Source organism: Numenius arquata, chromosome 9 (genome assembly GCF_964106895.1).
Source record: "Numenius arquata chromosome 9, bNumArq3.hap1.1, whole genome shotgun sequence".
Taxonomy (NCBI): Eukaryota; Metazoa; Chordata; class Aves; order Charadriiformes; family Scolopacidae; genus Numenius; species Numenius arquata.
This window is the reverse complement of record NC_133584.1, coordinates 71306-89241: the sequence shown is the minus strand read 5'-3', so window position 1 is coordinate 89241 and position 17936 is coordinate 71306. Positions and strand designations below refer to the sequence as shown.

Here is a 17936-nt window from a genome sequence, read left to right as displayed (position 1 = left end):
TTTCCCTTTTAGAAAAAAAAACCAACCAGTTTTGACTCCGGTGCTGCTAATTGTGTTGGGAGGGTGTTACTTGTATCCCGCTCTCCCAAAGCCCAAAGAAAGTAGCATTTGGACAAGAAGGTGCGCTTTCTCCACGCTCTCTCCTCCCGACCTGAATGCTGAATTACAAACCAATTTTAATCTGTGTGATACAGCACAGTGTAGCACCTTTTACTCCTGCACTCTGACAAGCAGAAATGCTGCAAAAATAGAGCAGGATGATCAAAACCTAAAAAAAAATATAAAATAACATTGAAAGGCATTTGTTGCAAAAGCCTGGCTATTTGTAGAAGCTTTTGAGAGCAAGAGTAAAGCCCTGCCAGCTTGGCCAGGAAGGTTCACCCTCCCACAGGAACCCAAGGGAAGGTGGTGGGCGGTGGTGCCGCTGTGTTCCGGAGCAGTACCTCTGCCTGGATCAGCCCAGGAGCCTTATCCTCGGAAACACAATCGTCGTGAGTGCCCACTCTGCTCACAGTTCTGCACAAATATCAAGCCAGTACAGTTCGTTTCCAGGAAAGCTGAATGCACAGGTGATAAGATATTAATGAACTCCTGCCTAAAACAGGTCAGGAGGAAAGGGAAAGATTCGTCCTTTCTCTAGGTCCAAACACATCACATCCCTCTTCTGTATTTTCCCAGGGCAGGGTGGGGAAATCACCGTTCCCCGCTGCGCTGTGGGAGCTGGCCTCCGCTCTCCCTGGCTTCTGATCTGCAACACGGATTGTTCAGCACCGAAGCAACATAAAGCACAGGGGCTCGAAGGTCGGAATGAGCCGTTTGCAGAGCCGCGAGCACAATGAGGCTGCAGTAACAAAAAGGTGGGAGCTTGGAGAGGGGCTGTGCTGCAAAGTGAGGGGTCCCTGGGGTGTTGCTTAGGTCTTGAGCATCCTACAAGGTCCTGTGCCCCACGTGCCTCACAAATCGTGGAAAATGCTGAGTTCCAGGAGATGGTCGGCTCATGGCACTGAGCTTTTTATACCCCGACCCTGCTAACCCCTTTCTGTGCAGCTACGACTGTGATGGGGGAGAGGGTTTGCTACCAGGTCCGTATGGGGGGTTACTGCAGCTCCCCGCCGCGGGGGTGGATGGAGCCGGGCAGGCACAAAGCGCGTTCAGTGGGGAGTGCACAGCCTTGTGAAGCTCCAGCAGGCAGAGAGGTGCCGGTGCCACAGGGACAGGTCTGTCTGAGCTGGTGCTGCTGCAGGGAGCTCGGGGGGGTGCTGTCACCAGCAGCAGGATTTTTAGGAAGACTTGGGCACTAGTAGCACTAAATATGTGCAGGGAACATTTGTGACTCCTCTTGCTCTTCAACACAACGCCATGAGCAGGTCCATTAGATACCATAACTTCTAAACTAAGGGCACCCATACCCATTTCTTGCTATAACAAGTAATGAGCTATTATACAACAACACTATTGCTGATTATTAACTTCTTTGCAGGAAACAGGACTGTAGTTTTCAATGGACAAACCCAGCCCACTGATGTCCTGAAATTGTTTGTGTGCTACCGAGATTTAAGAAGGGAATGGTTGAGCAAGTCACAGCAGTCCCTGACAGCCCTGCTACAGGTACCACAGTGGCTCTTGCCTTCCCCCTGGTCTCCTTAATGGGACGTTAACTCTGGAGCCTAAGGAGGATGGACTGAGAATGACTATTCTCAGTGATCTTCTTGTTGGTGCTTTTGCCACAAATATTTTCCTCTTAAACTGTGAAGGTGAATATAAGATATAAAGGGAAATGAGTAGCGATGTCTCTCCAGTCTTCAGTTGTTGGTAGCCTGTACCTATCTGCCAAGCTGCCCACACGGGTTGGCAGCTCCTAGCAAAGAGAAAGCCCAGCTGAGGCCAAATTATTGCCTCATTATTGGCAATAATGAATAATTATTGCTGCAGTGCAACGGGAAACCTTTCGGTCTGCTCTGAGAGCTCAAACCCCTGAACAGACAGGCTGTGTGTGGGAGGGAGACCTGGAAATGACGGACAATAAAAGATCGGGCACCGCACAGAGACAGAGAATCGGGAACAAGCTGATACGTGCAGTCTCTCCAGACCTCCATATTTCTGGACTTGTTATGGTTTGCAGTGCTGTGGGCTAAATTTGAGGTCATGGGACTTTTACTTGAGCCATCCAATTAATTTCTGAGTTCTGGACTTCATGGCTGAGAGCTCTGATCAGTGAGAGAGTAAAAAAAGCAGCAGCAAGCATAACAACTGTCAGCATGCACATCAGGAGGGACTGAACTCAGGAAACTCATCCCGAAAACGCAAGCCTCAGCAGCCAGGACCGAGCACCCCAGCGGGGAAGGGCAAGAAAAAGATGTCCTCTGTGTATGAGGAGATTTGGGGAGAGAAGGAAGAACAGTTCTCCACGGGGGTGTCTGGACTCGTGTCAAAGGAAGATGCCTCCTCAAGCACCATCCACTCTGACGGAAGCGTGTTGTGTCCCCAGCCTCGCAGCGCCCACAAACCTGGTCAGAGGTGGGTGGCTCTGCTCCTGTTAGCCCAAGGCATCTCCTAGTGTTGCACATATCCCCATGGACATCAGTCCAACCACATCTTGCTGCTTCTCTGGGCAAAGAGAAAAGCTGTTTCGTCCTAGTGCCTCATTGCAATGTTTTGCCAGTGGTAGAACGGAGACCACCCCACCCCACTGGTCCCACCCAACCTGCAACCGATGTCTGCTGGGCTTGCCAGGCAGAGCATCCCATTGGCACATGAGTAACTCTGCTTCGCGCTCGCGTGTGTCACAGGGTTTTGTGTGGCTGAGATTCTGGTCTTAATTGCAGTGCTGTGAACCCAAACTAGCGCTGCAACGCCCCTGAAGCTCAGAACATCTCCTGGAAGGACTTCTCTTTGTTTCTGTCCAAGGTCCAGCTCAGTTAGGTCGCCTGGGCAGCACACGCTCCATATTCCCCAGGCAGCAGAAGCAAGTCCTCAGATCCTATGGGGAAAGACGTGGTAGGACAGTTGGATAAATAAAGGCCATCGCTCCCACAAACTGAGCCTTGGTTTTCCTGGTGGACTTGGCAATGCTCCACTACCAGATTCAATGGCTCAAGTCAGTTTGTTTCAAGCGTTGCTTCAAATGTGTTGCTGTTTGTTTTGGGATGTGGGGGAGCAGATACTGTGCACCTCTAAGAAGACTCATTGTCAGGTGTTACTTCCTCGCCCATGGGGTCTGCCGGCCTCGGCTCTGAAGCTGCCGCGGGCTCTTTGCTCTGGCTGTGCTTTTCTGGCTGCAGTCAGGACTGATTACGGCAAATCCCAGACCTTGAATCAGGGCAAGATTTAATACTGTACGGGCCTTGTTTATGTAACGTCTCCATCCCGCAGGGATGAACCTGGGGCTGGCAGCACTAAAAGCATTAGCTGCTGCCACTGGAGCTAAAGATGCAACTCCTCTGGTTGGTAGCACCCGTACACTTATATTCTTTAGAACAAATGCTGGAGGAGACTTGTGACACACTTAAAAGTGGGTTATGCCTACATACGCGTTTTTCTCCCACCATCATACTAAGGGAGTACATGCACTCGCAGGACCACAGGTGTGAAAACACTGCTGATGCTGCCACCAGCCCATCGCCCAGAGCTAGCCTGAGCGTACACAGCATTATTTACCAGCACAGTTTCCTACTAGCACTCACACCCTCCCTTTTAGTCTCAGATCTGCTCCAGCACTGGAGAAATAGAGGACAGAGCGAGTGTAGGCAGGGCCCTGGCTCCCTTGGCTTAAACAACACTCTCTGCTCATCTTCCCTAACACATTTTGCAGCCACTGTGGCATAATGGAGGCTCACGTTTCTCTTTCCCTCTAGGCACATGATGCAGAGCTTTCAGGCTTCAGTGCGTCATCAGCTCAAAACCAGGCAGCTACCTCTGAAAAGCAGCTCTGGTTGTCTCCACAGCCCAGGGGCCAAAACAAGCTCATGCTCAGAACAATTTCAGCTCAACACCCAAAAATACCATACAGGTGACTCACCTTGAAGCTTTAACACAGTGTAACTCTCGCCATCATTTACACTTTGTCCTTCCTGTTTATGCTGTTTAACTGCCTTGCTCAGTAACTGCACATCTAGTTAGCAAAGGTCTGTTTAATGACTGTTCAGAGACTTACTCTAAATTGCCTCCTGGCTTCTGTCTTAAAATACACCTTTAGCTGGGACATAGCATTTATAAAACATGCAGTGTACCTCGCAGCTTCTTTCCCCATAAAATCTCAGCCAAACCAATCTGAAACTGCGTGATTGTGAGTCCTGGGAAAGAGACTGCAGAAAAATGCAGCAGCCACGTGCGCTCTCAGCTGCCGTACCGCGGGAAGGGCTCTGCTTCTGCGCGTCTGGCTGTCAGCTCTCCTGTCCCAAAACGTTAGAGCACCTGCAATGGAGCTGATGCTCATTTTTGCCAGAAATGGGAGTTGGAGTGCCGCAGGATGTGTCACAGAGCTCTGAAGGGATTCTCTAGTACCTTAAGTGTGTCCTTGAATTGCTGCTTGCATGGTGACACCTTTTACCTGTACCGCTGGCCTGTGAGCTTGGAAGGAATATTCTGGGTCCACTTTTACTTCCAGATCCCCATCTCCCACCTTTACATGAGTTTATTTCAGCTTTTCTATCAAATTGACTTTCACAAACGTTCCCAACAGGAGAGCCAGGACTGCGGTGCAAACAGGCACCCGTTATATAAACCACTTAAATGATACATCAGCCAAATTTGGCTGGTGGAAAGAAGATGTCACATGAGGACAGGGTATTGAAACACAGCGGGGAGAGGCTACAGCTCGGGGTTTCTTAAGGATATTTATAGCCCTTTGCGAGAGGAAAGGCAGCTGCGCCCGCTCCTCCGCACCGAGCTCCCCAGGCTGGATCCCCCCGAGGCTGCCCCTCCGGCGCCGGGGGAGCGGGGCCGCTGCTGCCCCTCAGCCCCCGCCCGCTCCGCGCCTTCACCGGGAGAAGCTCGGCGGGGAGAGCCCTGCGGCAAGCCGGCGGTCCCTTCACCCGCTCCGAATCCCTTCCGAGGGGCACAGCGGGGGCTTCCCTGCCCCCGCCACGTCCCACTCCCAGCCGGGCTCGATGCAAGCAGCACGGCGGGGCCGGGGGTGCCGCCGCACGCGGGAGCCGGCGCTGCAGCCCCGCCAAGGTCAAGCCCCACATCAGGGGCAGCGGCGCTTCCCCCGGCCCCGCGGCTGTAAATGACCGGCTGCAGCTGACAGGCGCAAACCGAGGAGCCGCCGCCGCTCCTCCTCCGGCCGCCGCAGCGGACCGGCACCGCCCTGCGGCGGCGCCGGCGGGACGGAGGTGCGGGACGGGGGCACCCCGAGGTCCGCTCGTCCTCCCCGCAGCGCAGCCGCCGTCGGGCCGGGAGCGGGGTCCTTCTCCTCGCCCCGCGCCGGCTGAGGGCGGGCGGCTCGCCCCCTCCGCCCCGCCGCACTGCACCGCCTCGCGTCGCCACACGTCGCACCGCACCGCTGCCCCGCGCCGCGCCCCACCCCGGCGTCTCGCGCCGGCCGGCGGCGAACGTTCCAGACCCCCCACGCTGCGGCAGGAGCGGCGGGAAGGGGGCGGGCGGGGCACGGCGGGGAGGGGCGTGGAAAAACGGCGGCCGCCCGCGCGCGGCCTTCTGGGAAACGTAGTTCCTGAACCCGCAGCCAGTGAGCGGTCGCGCGGAGGCTTGGACTACATTTCCCATGGGGCGCCGCGGGAGAACGGCCTCGACAGTCCCCGCCCGCCCCCTCCCCGCGCAGGCGCAGTGGGGGCGCCGGAGCCGCTATAAGGGATGTGGTTTGGCTTCGCGGCTGCCGGGTGGAGAAGCCGCAGCGGGGGCAGTCGCCGGGCGGAGGTGAGCGGGGCCGCACCGCCCGTTACCGGGGGTGGGAAGCGGCGCGGCCCTTTGTGTGGGTGAAGGGCAGCCGCGCGACTGAGAAGGCGGCCTTGTCGCCCCCCTTTTCCCGCGAGGAGGCCGCCGGAGCAGCCCTCCCCCGCCGACAGCTGCAGCCACGGCTGTCCCTCCCTCCCCGGCTGCGGGCGCGGGGGGGTGTCTTGTCTCGTTTGCGCCGGTGCGGCGGAGCCACGGGGAGGTGGGGGGGGAGGAGTCGTGTCCCCCGCCGCCTGGGCCGCTCGGGGGCGGCCGTCGCGCAGCCCTGTCGCGGCGGGGACGGGGAGCGGCGGCCCCGGGACCTGCCGCGCCGCAGCATCCTCGGCCGGCGCTGAGACGCGGCCCCGGGGCGGGGGGCGGCCGGTGATCGCCGCTGGCTGCCGGGCCGAGCCCGCCGATGCCGGTGCGGAGTCGTGTCAGCGAAGCAGGCTCCTTGCGGCTGTTGGCGTCGGGCGGGTGCCATCAAACAGCCCCGCAGCGGGAGGCTCCGCTTCTCCCTCCGGCCTTACCGTGCCAGGCCGTGGGGTGAGGGAGCACCCGCCGCCCTGAAGGTGAGTCCTTCCCGTGCCTCTCCCTGCCCGACGGCAGCTCCAGCCTATGGAGTAAGTTAATAACGCCACAGAGAAGGAGTATGTTCCTCTCGGGAGTGTGTCTGTAGTGACTAATTTTATCATGCGATAGCTCTAGAGAGATCAGTTTTGCAAGACTTTGTCCCGGTGAGTTGCTGGGTATGTGCAACTGCAGGCACTAGCAGAAGATTTCAGGGATTTGATCTTCCAAGTCAAGTTTCTCAAGGTTTCAACTAAGTACTGTAGTTATTATTTTAATCTGACAGATTGCATAATTGTATTTCGGAGCTGTAAGGGAGGAAGTGTGACAGTACTCCGGTGCACTGAGAATCGTGGTACTATGTGGTTACCTCAGGGCATGTTTAAACTAGTTCAGGAGAAGTTAGTCTTGCCTGTGTTTCCAAAGCCGTATTATTACAGTCCTGTTGTAATAAGGCTCTTTTGCAATTACTTTCTGATCTTAAATTAAAAAATAAACTTTGAAAATGGTTGACTAAAAGTAACTGGTGTTTGGCATAGCATATAACTAACTGGAATGTAATTATTTTTCAGATTTTTGAGGTGAAAACGCACGTGTAAACCCTGGCGTTTACAGAAGATGAAAGACATCGACATAGGAAAAGAGTACATCATACCCAGTCCTGGGTATAGAAGTGTGAGGGAGAGAGCCAACTCTCTGCAGCATGAAGAGCAGGAAGGGTCAAAATTTCAGCGTGCTAAACATCAGGTCAGTTAATTTTTTCATTGTTTGTGTTTCAGTCTATGCTTATTAAATCACATGCGGCAGCAGCCTTTTTGCTGTGCCAGCTCTCTGTGGATTCACTGCATTGAAGGTCAATAATGAATATTCCCTTTTGTTTGAAGAGGTCATTCCAAGGGGTACTGTAGGTATTTTACTTAGTAACAAGTTTGAGGACTTATTAAGTACTTTCCACTTTTAAATGGGACTTCTAGTAATGTTTGAATAAAATAGAGGTTTTTTTCCTAGTATTCAGATCTTGATGTGAATCCAGGAAGTGTTTTAAGCTTTTGTACTTAAGCATTACAACCAAGTAAGAACAGTGAAGAGCTCAGCACAAATCATGCGCCATTGAGTGTAGGCAGATGAAAAGACTCTTAATCATGCTGTGTTTTTCTCAAGGATAAATTTTTCTAAAGCAGATGTTTAGCTCATTCTGGTATCAAGACTTTTTACTTTTTTCTCTCTGAAGCCATCTGTATAGAACACAGTTTTTTTGTGCATCTGTATTTAATGTGGTGAGGTGTGGTCATAATTACTTTAAGCTTATTTTGAGGGCTGGGTCTTGAAATAACCACTGGCTTAGAGCTTGTGTGTCATTGTTCTGAGCTTTTAATTTTTTAGAGCTTGTTCTTAACTGAAAAGGGTGCATACACCAAGTGCTAGAGGGCAAAAAAAAAAAAGCTCAGATAAATGGAAGCATGCACAGTGGTGGAAGGTATGGTCTGAAACTAGTAACCTGGACCAGTTGAAGATCAAAAACGTTACCTGCTCTGAAAGCTAGCACTGAAATACTTTCTTGCGTGTCCTGTCCTTAACCTTTCCTAAAATACTAACGTAGAACTTTCTGAAGCCAAACAAATAGAGTTAATGCTGCCTATGTCTGATTCTTTTGCAATGGCAAGGTGCTTGTGGTTGTGTTTCTGGGCGCGCCGTATGGATTGCCTGTGAGAGGGCAAGCAGTGGGGAACTTGCTGTATTTATAGAAGCATTGTGAAGACTGCTTCTTAAAAGGCTTAAGTTTTGCTGTGTTTTACTGAACACCAAGGTAGTGTGTGCTTCAGATAAGGCTTACCCTGTGTCACTGGAGCTTACAGGGTTTTGCCGGGCGTTTCTGTGTGGGCCAGCAGTGCTGCAGTGCTGTGCTGGGGGCTGGAGCGCTGGCTCTGCCGCAGGCTGGGTGCAGTTCCTCGCAGCCCTGCTGTCCCTGCAGGCTCTGTGACTCAGCAGATGGTGTGGAGGAAGGTGGAGTGTCTGATTGCATGAGAGCAGGCACTGGTGCAGCACCGAGAGCCCTCCGGAGTCACAGTGCAGCTTCTTTACGGCGTTTATTATGTTGATGTCATGGGCTGGCCATCCGCTGTCCCCCATCCAGTGGCAAATCTGCTCTGTCACATCTCTGGTGACAACAGTGATGCCATTGGTGGGCAGCTTTGTTTCCTGGCCAGTGGCAGTGGAGTAAAGCAGGAATCATAACATCATCTTATCACGCTGATGCCAGGTTTAACTTTTGAGGACAAAATCCTTATTTTACCTATAAAGCCTTTAAATAAATGAAATCAATCAAACCAGCGTATTTGTTTCTCCTGATGGCTGAAAGTAAGCTAAGTCCTGCATGTCTGTACATGTGGCATTGAAATCTCTAACTTGGAGGCGGCTTCAGGTCAGCTTAACTCTGCTGCTGTAGTCTTGTTTACCCTTCTACCTCTACCCTTTGATTTGCTGACCCAGATAATTGATTGCAAAACAGGGATTCTGTAAAATCTGTGAATACTGATGCAAGAAAATAGCAGAACCTAGTTCTTACCTAGAACTTTATCTGCTTTGAGAAGTGAACCTAATTTATCTTGCTAATGGAGTCAGCTAGTTCTGACAGATTGCCCATTTTATGTGTTAGTTATCTTGTTCAGTATGCCAAGGTTGAGCTGATTTCTAGCTCAAATGTTGGCACCCTTTTAGTTTTGCTAGCCTTGTAGCTTGGATGTGTGCAATCCCTAAACATGAATAGCTCTGAATTTGTTGCTCTGTGTCAGTGAGATTAAATCCTGCTTACTAGGAAAATACTGAGGCTAAGTAAAAGGAGCTGTGTCCATAATACCTTATCTAAGTTACATGTTCGTGTACCGAGCTTATTCCTTTCTAGTTGAAACAAGCTCTGGTTTCAGCGATATTCTTGACCTTATCACTTGTTGTGATGGTTTTCACTTTTGGTAGTGGGGATAAGCAAAAGTTTCTCTCTCGTGAGGCTGAGCTTTGCCTGTTTGGCCGAGCGCTTCTCCTCTGCCTGCAGCAGGAGGGTAGAATCTGTAGCTCAGCTGTTCAGAAAACAGTGTTTCAAGGGGAGAGAAGGGACACCATCCTCTGCTTTATCCCCCATGAAACCTGGGATGGGGTCAGACGCCTAAGCTGGCTTTTTGGGCACATGTTGGCACAGCTGGTGACAGAACACAAGGGAGGACTGATGTGAGGAGAAAGGGTAGGACCACAGCAGTTCAGACAGAGGGGTTCTGCTCTAGTGGAATGCTGCCATTTGGACAACAGTGTCCAGTGGGCCAGCAGTAGAGGTTTTGGGACTCTCAAAGTTCTTGTAGAAAACCTAGCTCAGGGTTTGAAGTAGCTTGACCAGAAAAGGGCAAAGCTGTAAGCGTGATCCGTTTAGCAAGTAACAAGCTGCAGGCAGATTAAGGCTGTTATTTTGCCACTAACTTCAGATCTTTGTGGAATGCATTTTTGGGACTGTGTTAGAGCACGCAGGCTTATACTGCATGACGTGTAAGTCATAAGCAGACTTCTGCTGACTCTCCTCATACCTTGAAGAGTGGGGTAGAACTCACGGTTTCTTTTGAGGAGGACAGAGGAACATGCTGCCTCTGGTAGTCGAGGACCACTGGTTAATGGCCACTGGTGGTGACCACTTCTGGCAGGGATGCACATACATTTAACCCATCGGTGATGTGACTTGTTGGTTTTTGTTGCCTGTGTTGCTGCATTGTTTCCTTCTTAACTTGAAGTAGACAAGACTGGTTGGTTGCCTGATCAAGATCTTTACAGGTGGAAGACCTGTTTTGCTACTGAGCCTTTTTGTATGACTCTTTTCTTTGCCTTGCATAAAGGTTGTATTCAACTTTTGTTCTTTCTGTCCTGAAACCTCCATACTGGTGTTCAGGTTTCCTGCTGAAAGGATGCTGTAATGGGTGTTCATGACAATAATGAAAAAGAACTTGCAATTCTTTCCTTAGAAGCTTAAATGCTGTTTGGTCACAGCCTGAAAGATCACTTCTCTGAAAGACAGGAGCTTTTCAAATAGGCTTCCTGGAATCATAAATGAAGTCATGCTGCAATATAAGTAGGTCTAATCCAACATTTCCTGGTGCTTAATGGGAATGTTGCTATAGAAATTTGGACCTCTGAAATAGGCACTCTGGACTGAAATTCAAGAAACACTTTTTTTTTTTATTCAGCTTGTGAATGCATATATTCACCTCATGAATAAGCTTCTGCAGTGTGTTCTTATAACAATTGATTTTTAAGTCTTTGGAGATTTTAATGTAGCTTACAAAATAGGGTGTTAACTACATGTTCCCAATGCATAATACCATACTAATTGGGCTTACTGTATGTGGTGGCATGGTTCTTCTGAATTAAGATAACCTCTAGGTGCACTTGCTGCCTAGCACTATAGTCAGTCTTGATCTGTAAGAAGCTGTTAATTACCAGTGAATTGAAAAATAAGGGATGTTTTGAAATATTGATTTATACTTATACCTTGAGAACTTCTTGTTCTCAGAATGCTTGTGTGCCTTTCAAGTTGTATCTGAAGTAATTGTCTTTAGTTTTTCCCATGGAAGCTGTGTGTCCTGAGGAGGAGCGCAGATCCTATTGTGTCTGTGAAATATACTAGAAAATGACAGATGAGGAAGAGAGACTTTGTTCTCAGAGTGGTTTTGGAATAGGTTCTTCTCGAATGTAGACTTCATGTTTATTTGATGGAACAACAGGTGAGTGAGTATTTTGCTCCCTTACCCTATTATGTTCGCAAAAACAGCAGAGGGTGTAGAAGCAGCTTGTCCTTGCCATAGACAGTGCTTGTGAGAACTCGGTTGCCGAAATTTGGGTTCCTGAGTTAGCAATGTGAGGGCACTCATAGACTGTACTGCGAGCTGCAGTTGGTTCTGACTGGAATGTAGTATTTGGGATTAGTTCATGCTGCTGGAGTGTAAAGACTGCACTCAAGTGCAGATTGCTGCATTTCAAGACACTGGGCAGTGTGGGACTGTAGAGATTGCTTTACACGTGCAGGAGAAATGTGTTGCTAACTTCAGCCATCAAAGCCCTATTAATACTCTTGTCCTTACCTTGATCTCTTATTTTTCAGGTTTGTCTCTGACAGCTTTTGCCAACGACAGCAGAGAATGTGATCAGAACCTGTTGGAGTTGATGTAAATCCTTCAAGCACTGATAGCTTTGAAGTGATTTATTGTCTGACTGTTCAATAGTCAGCTCAACTCTGCTGCTCAAGCTCTTTGGAGCATCTGAAGCGTCTGAACCAACTGTGCTGAACAACGTGTTCAAAAATAGGAATGTGAATGTAGCTGGGTACTAGTACCCTGGCACTCCATGCTCAGAGCAGGCCTTCTAAGCAACTTAGCTATAACAACAAGCTTTTGGTTGTAGCTGAAGCTGCTGGATGTCTCTGCATTTCTCCAGAAGATTCCATACTTTCATAACCACATAAACACAGAACTTTAGGAATCGCAACCCAAGTAGGCTCTTGAAGGCTGTAGGTGTTTTGAATCGGTCTCTACACAGAAAGATACTGCTCTGTGGCTGGCTCAGGATACAGTGAGAAACTGCAGTGGTTTGAGCTGGTGCCAGTGCTCGCTGCATGAGAAGGTGAAACTGCAGTTGACTACTTGATCAGGATGACTGGCAAAGTGCTAGATTCATTTTAATCGCCACCGGGCTGAGCATTTCATTGGTGTTTGGCTGTGCTAGGACATATGTGCAAGAGTAGACAAAATCTGGATGTGTGTGTTCATGTATTTCGGAAACCTGTAACTGCCACCACCATGCGCTGTATGGCTTCCCTTAGCGGCTTGAGGATCTCTTGTCTGGTAAGTGCAGTGTTAGACACCTTGCTCTCTCAGATCACAGTTGCATAGAAGGTGAGGGAGTACTTAGATTAGGTAGTGTTGCCGTAAAACACGTAAAACTGACACGGGTGCAGGTGTATAACAAGAAATCTGAATTCCTAAAATAATTTGAACCTAGAACTAGGATTTCAGCTTTTGCAGTGTAGTGCATTTGTGTATTCTGCTGCAGAGTCTGGCAGCAAGGAGATACTTATTTCCTGGGGCTGTTTGATAAAATTGGAAGCTGATGCTATTAACTCTGTTTGTATTGTCGCTGGACTCTTCTATGAAGTAGGAAGGAAAGCAATGTTTGTCCAGTGATCTTCAGAAGCCTTATATAAAGGCTCCACTAAGTGAGGCATGATCCTCTGTGGATCCTGCTTTGTGTGGTCTGCTGCTGCCGTGAACAGGCTGCTGCAGTGTGGGGGCTCTGATGCGGGGGTAGGTATGATCCATCCTAAAATGAACTGATCCTGCTAGTGGGCAGCTGATGGGTCTGTTGCAGGATCTGTAACAGCATCTCTGAAGGCTGAAAATCTAGTGCTGTAGCTGAGATGCTGAAGGAGCAGGGAATTTAGATGACTTGATGACTAGACCGGTTCTGCAGACAGTGCCCATAGAGGTGCTGCGTATTCTTATTCTTTTAGTTGGTAAAGTTTTAACTGAACAGTATATGGTACATACTGCCGTAGGAGCAAAGCATGATGCAGAGTCTACCACTCTTACACAACTCGTGTGGTGTTTGGACACATGCAGTGTGGTGGGTAGAAATACAGTGTGCTGGTAAACCTCCAAAACTGGGGTGCTGGGCAGTTTCTGTTTCAGAGCCATGGTTTTCCTATAGTTCATTATTCTACAGTGTTTCTGATGGGTGAGCATTGACAAGCTGAAGCTGGTGCCAGGCGAAGAGAAGCCATTGCTGGATCAGGCAGGAGACTTCTGGGGAGAAAGCAATCCAGTAATGTATCATACTGAGAGGGGGGAGATAGCAGGAAGGAGAACGTGAATGGAGCCAAGGCCATAAATATAAAGGAAGGTTAGAAATTAGGAAGATATAAGCCACTGTGCTGAAGGAGGCTAAGGCTGTCTGCATGTGGTTCAGAGTAGAGCTTACCTGAGCAAGTCAGGAGGCAGATCCTCAGCCTGTGCTGTGCTAGTTTGAGCTGTTCACTGGGGAGTTAGTTTCCTACATCTGTGGTCAGAGCACACGTGGGGTGCTAATTCTGTAGGGTAACTTATAGTGAAGGGTGACCGTTATTTCCAGTTCTACAGGAGTCTGCTGTAATGGTACTGTCAGCGTGCATGAGCTGTGTATCTCCAGTGCTGAATGATCAGCCCTCAGCTCTGAATGAATCCTACATCCTTCAATTACAAGATCATGAATACAAGTTTTAATGCAAAACAAAAGACATGGATTAATGTATACCAGAAGCCTAAGCAGCTACACAGCTGCTAATTGGATGCATACACAGCAGCTACTGTTTCAAAATCCTAAAATGAACGCTACATGCCAAACTCTACATTTCTTAGATTGCAGTAATAAGTGGATTTAACAGGGAAGAGTTTAGAACATCTCACCTCAATGCTAATGCTTGCCAGAATTCAAGGGCAAGGTCAAATAAGCAGTGTTCATGGAAGAAACTGATATACCTGTCCTCAGCAAGGACTCTATGTGCATCAACTGAAAGTGCTCAATATAAATATTCGGGCTCATAAACATACATACCCTGATCTGGTTTGGCTACAGAGCCCCGATACCAGTGCCAAGCACTACTGGGAGACTTCTGCTCTAATCTGAGGATGTAAAAACTCCAGCTAGCTTTGAAACTGTGTCTCAAATGCTAATTCAATGTCTAATCGTAGCCCAGAAGAGCAACTATAGAGGTCTTGTGTAATGAAGTCACACTAACACTATGTCAGTAGATGACTGGGCTTCAAGCTGTTGAATTGCTGAACTCTTGTGGCAAGTCAGAGCATGCTTCTGAACAGCTAATTCTTATCACTTAAGAGAAATATGGCACAGCTGCAGTTATTCCTGCATTTGAATGTATGGCTGGTGCTGTAAAGAGCTGTTCTTCCCTGTAGCAGAAGCTGGGAAGGCAGCAGAGACATGAACTTTCATTTATACTCCACTTGTCAGGAGGGGGAAGAAAATGGAGGCCCTGACTTCTTGACTTGGTCTGTTGCAGCAGTCCTGGAAGCTGTACCCATTATTTCCAGGCATCCAAAGCTGCCTGGTGGTCTCCTTGATGCTGTGTGATTTAGTTGTGCTGTCTGTACTTTGCAGTAATATATGTGGGGGTCTAAATTGTCAGTGCCTCCTTCCTCACACCCATTGTCTGTGACTTAGCCTGGTGTCTGCTCCTTGCTGCCTCTCCTTCAGGGAGACAGCTGGTATGAGTGGATGATACACCAGACTGGTCTTAAATAGGCTCATGTTTTAATCGGGCAGGGTATTATAAAGCATTCTAGCCACAGAGTAGGCTGGGAGTCTAATGCTGCAAAGCCCCCTGTTAAAACTCTTGAAGATCGTGTACTGCATCAAATGCAGTGAAAGGAGAAGAGTCAATTGCCTCACTGGAATATAAAGGTCATAGAGCACTTGCTGCTTCACCAAGCAACTGCAGATTTCACGACGTTTGGACCTGCAAGCCTACTTAATTTTTAGATGCTCCTGGGTTTGGTGACTTTCGGAAGCCTGGACAATGGTGCTTTAGGGGTTGCCTGTGCTACCTGCAAAAGCAGTGTATGAAACCCCTAACTACTTCCAGGTGGTGTTACTGCTTGGAAAGGCTTAGAGGAATTTCTGGAAAGAAGGATGAAATTACAATTTCAGAGTATCTCTTCCTAGACTCTTGTTTTATTTTGGTTTAGTTAGAATTGTAGAATCACAGAATTGTCTAGGTTGGAAGGGACCCTTTAAGATCATCAAGTCCAGCTGTCAACCTAACTCTGATAAAACCCATCACTAAACCATGTCACTAAGCACTATGTCAACCTGTCTTTTAAATACCTCCAGGGATGGTGCCTCAACCACTTCCCTGGGCAGCCCATTCCAATGCGTAATAACCCTTTCCATGTAGAAATAGTTCCTCATCTCCCATCTGAACCTCCCCTGGCACAACTCGAGGCCATCTCCTCTTGTCCCATCGCCTGTTCCTTGGGAGAAGAGACCGACACACACACCCACCCACCCACCCCCCCAGCTACACCCTCCTTTCTGGGAGTTGTAAGGAGTGAGAAGGTCTCCCCTCAGCCTCCTTTTCTGCAGGCTGAACACCACCAGCTCCCTCAGCCTCTCCTCACAAGACTTGTGCTCCAGACCCCTCACTAGCTCCGTTGCCCTTCTCTGGACACGCTCCAGCACCTCAATGTCTTTTTTGTGGGAAGGGGCCCAAAACTGGACACAGCCCTTGAGGTGGGGCCTCACCAGTACAGGGGGACGGTCACCTTCCCAGTTCTACTCACCACGCTGTTCCTGATACAGGCGAGGATGCTGTTGGCCTTCTTGGCCACACTGCTGGCTCATGTTCAGCTGACAGTCGACCAACACCCTCAGGTCCTTTTCTGCCGGCCAGCTCTCCAGCTCTTAGTTATCCTTAAGTGAACTGGGACAGTTGATCCTATTCTTCACCAGCCCATACAAACTAATAACTGATCTTGTTTTGAAACACCAGTCCTTCAATGAAGTCTCTTAAATATTTTATAGTTGCTGTTCATCCTGAAATTGTACTATGAAGAATGCTTTAAGCGCTGAGCAGAACTGGTGATCATATAATTCTCCTTCTTCCCATATGCCCACCAGTCCTATTGTGCAGATCTGTTACCTTCCCATTTCCCTCTCTTTGCTGGGAGCTTGAACAAAGGCGTGAGGAGACCTCCTGAGCTCTGCCTTCTGAGTGCAAGAGGTGGGAGTCCTTGTTCTGCACCGTTGCCAGCTCAGAGTTCTCTACTACTTAAATAAAACAAATTTAATGATAAATCAACCATGGTAGCTTTTGTTTTCTATATCAGCTGCAAGGATTAATGAAAGAAGCCTTTATATGTCTGCTCTAGTTTCTTGTTGGGTAGCAGTAGGACCAGGGGAGATGCAGCTTCTCCCCTGCAGTGATCTGGGCCCTGGAAGATGCTCTGCCTTATGGAAGAGGAGACGATGGTTGGGGAGGTGGGGTTTGGGTCATATGTTGACTGTGTACACATCAAACTCTTTCTCTGCAAGATGAGTAAGGGATGGAAAAATCTGTTTTGCTTGGCCTCCGGGCTTGTCTGGTTTTGCTATTATGATGTGATGATACAGTTGTCAAACCAATAAATTCCTACCTTCTCTATTAAATACGAGATTGCCTGTGTGGCAGGCTAGGAGCTCTCTGTTTTTTTTTTTTGTTTGTTTGTTTGTTTGCTATTGCTTCCCATATACAACACAGCTGCCTCCTCTCTCTTTACCTGCTCCCCATCCTCAGAGATAAATGCCCACGTTGGCTGCTTAGCAGGTTTTCAGGAGTGTCTTTCTGCTTCACGTATTAGAGTTTGCTTGCCTTTCTGTGTCGTGTTCCTGATGCCCCTTTTGCTTCCTACAGAATTTCTGTCTTGCCCACCTCTGACATCATGTATATTTGGCAGTTTTGTAACTTGGATCCTAAATTTTCTGTATTTTCATGGCCTTCTCCCATGACCTCAGTATGTGGATTGTGAATTTGGTACCATTGTCTCTAATGAGCAAATCTTTTTCCTTGCCCTTAAGCAACTTATTTTCCTCACCTCACCCAGACTTTCTGTCATGGCACGTCTTGAGCCAACTATGTCATCTTTCTGGCTCTCATGTTACATTATGCGCTAGCCATTGCTATGACCAATTTGTTGGCCAAGAAAATCATGATAACGGGTGCTGGTAGGGTTTTGTTGCTCTGGAGTTGCAGAAGGTCAGAGAAGAGGTGTGCTCTCTGGTGGTAGCACCAGCTGCACTTTGCTTCCTGCCCCTCTGTGAGCTGGCTGTGGAGGTGCAGGGACAAGACAAGATCATGGGTGTAGTGATACTTCCGCAGTGCTCCCCATGTTCCTGGGGACTGCCCACAGGATTAAAAGTTTAACTGTTTTCTTTACCTGTTAACATTCCCAGTCATCTGTTGAATCCTATCAGCCTGCACCCAGGTGTGCCATGGCTTCATGAAGTGTGGAGTGCAGAACCGTTATCCTCTGCCTATGGCTTCAGAAAGTTTTGCGGAATCCACCAGCTATTAGTAAGGTGCTGGGTAAGATTGCTGTCGCCCTCTGTCATACGTTTAATAAGCCACGATATGCTTATCCTATGTGAGTTTAATTCTCCCATTTTTAGTCCATTTATGTATTTGAACTTCATGGCATCCTATGACAGGCTGGACGGGGTTTTGAGCACCCTGGTCTGGTGGGAGGTGTCTCTGCCCGTGACAGGGGGTTTGGAACTCGATGATCTTTAAGGTCCCTTCCAACCCTAACCATTCTATGACAGAGAGTTCTAAATATAAGTATGCCTGTGTGAAAAACATTAATTTCACAAAGTGTCCCCAGTTCTTTTGCTGTAAGAACAGCTGGTGATCATTCCCTAGTTCT

At 48.8% G+C, this 17936-nt stretch overlaps 1 protein-coding gene across 4 annotated transcripts in view; it reads left to right on the top strand.

Annotated features, from left to right (window-relative positions):
- The first annotated feature begins 7077 nt into the window (after positions 1-7077).
- Positions 7078-17936, top strand: part of ABCC5 (ATP binding cassette subfamily C member 5) — a 56252-nt gene continuing 45393 nt past the window's right edge. For 2 of the 4 annotated variants that reach the window (XM_074154018.1, XM_074154019.1), the window contains exon 1: positions 7078-7206. In XM_074154018.1, the coding sequence (XP_074010119.1) occupies positions 7078-7206 (129 nt within the window). The remainder of the gene's footprint in view (positions 7207-17936) is intronic. The other 2 variants (XM_074154021.1, XM_074154020.1) reach the window with 1 other exon arrangement.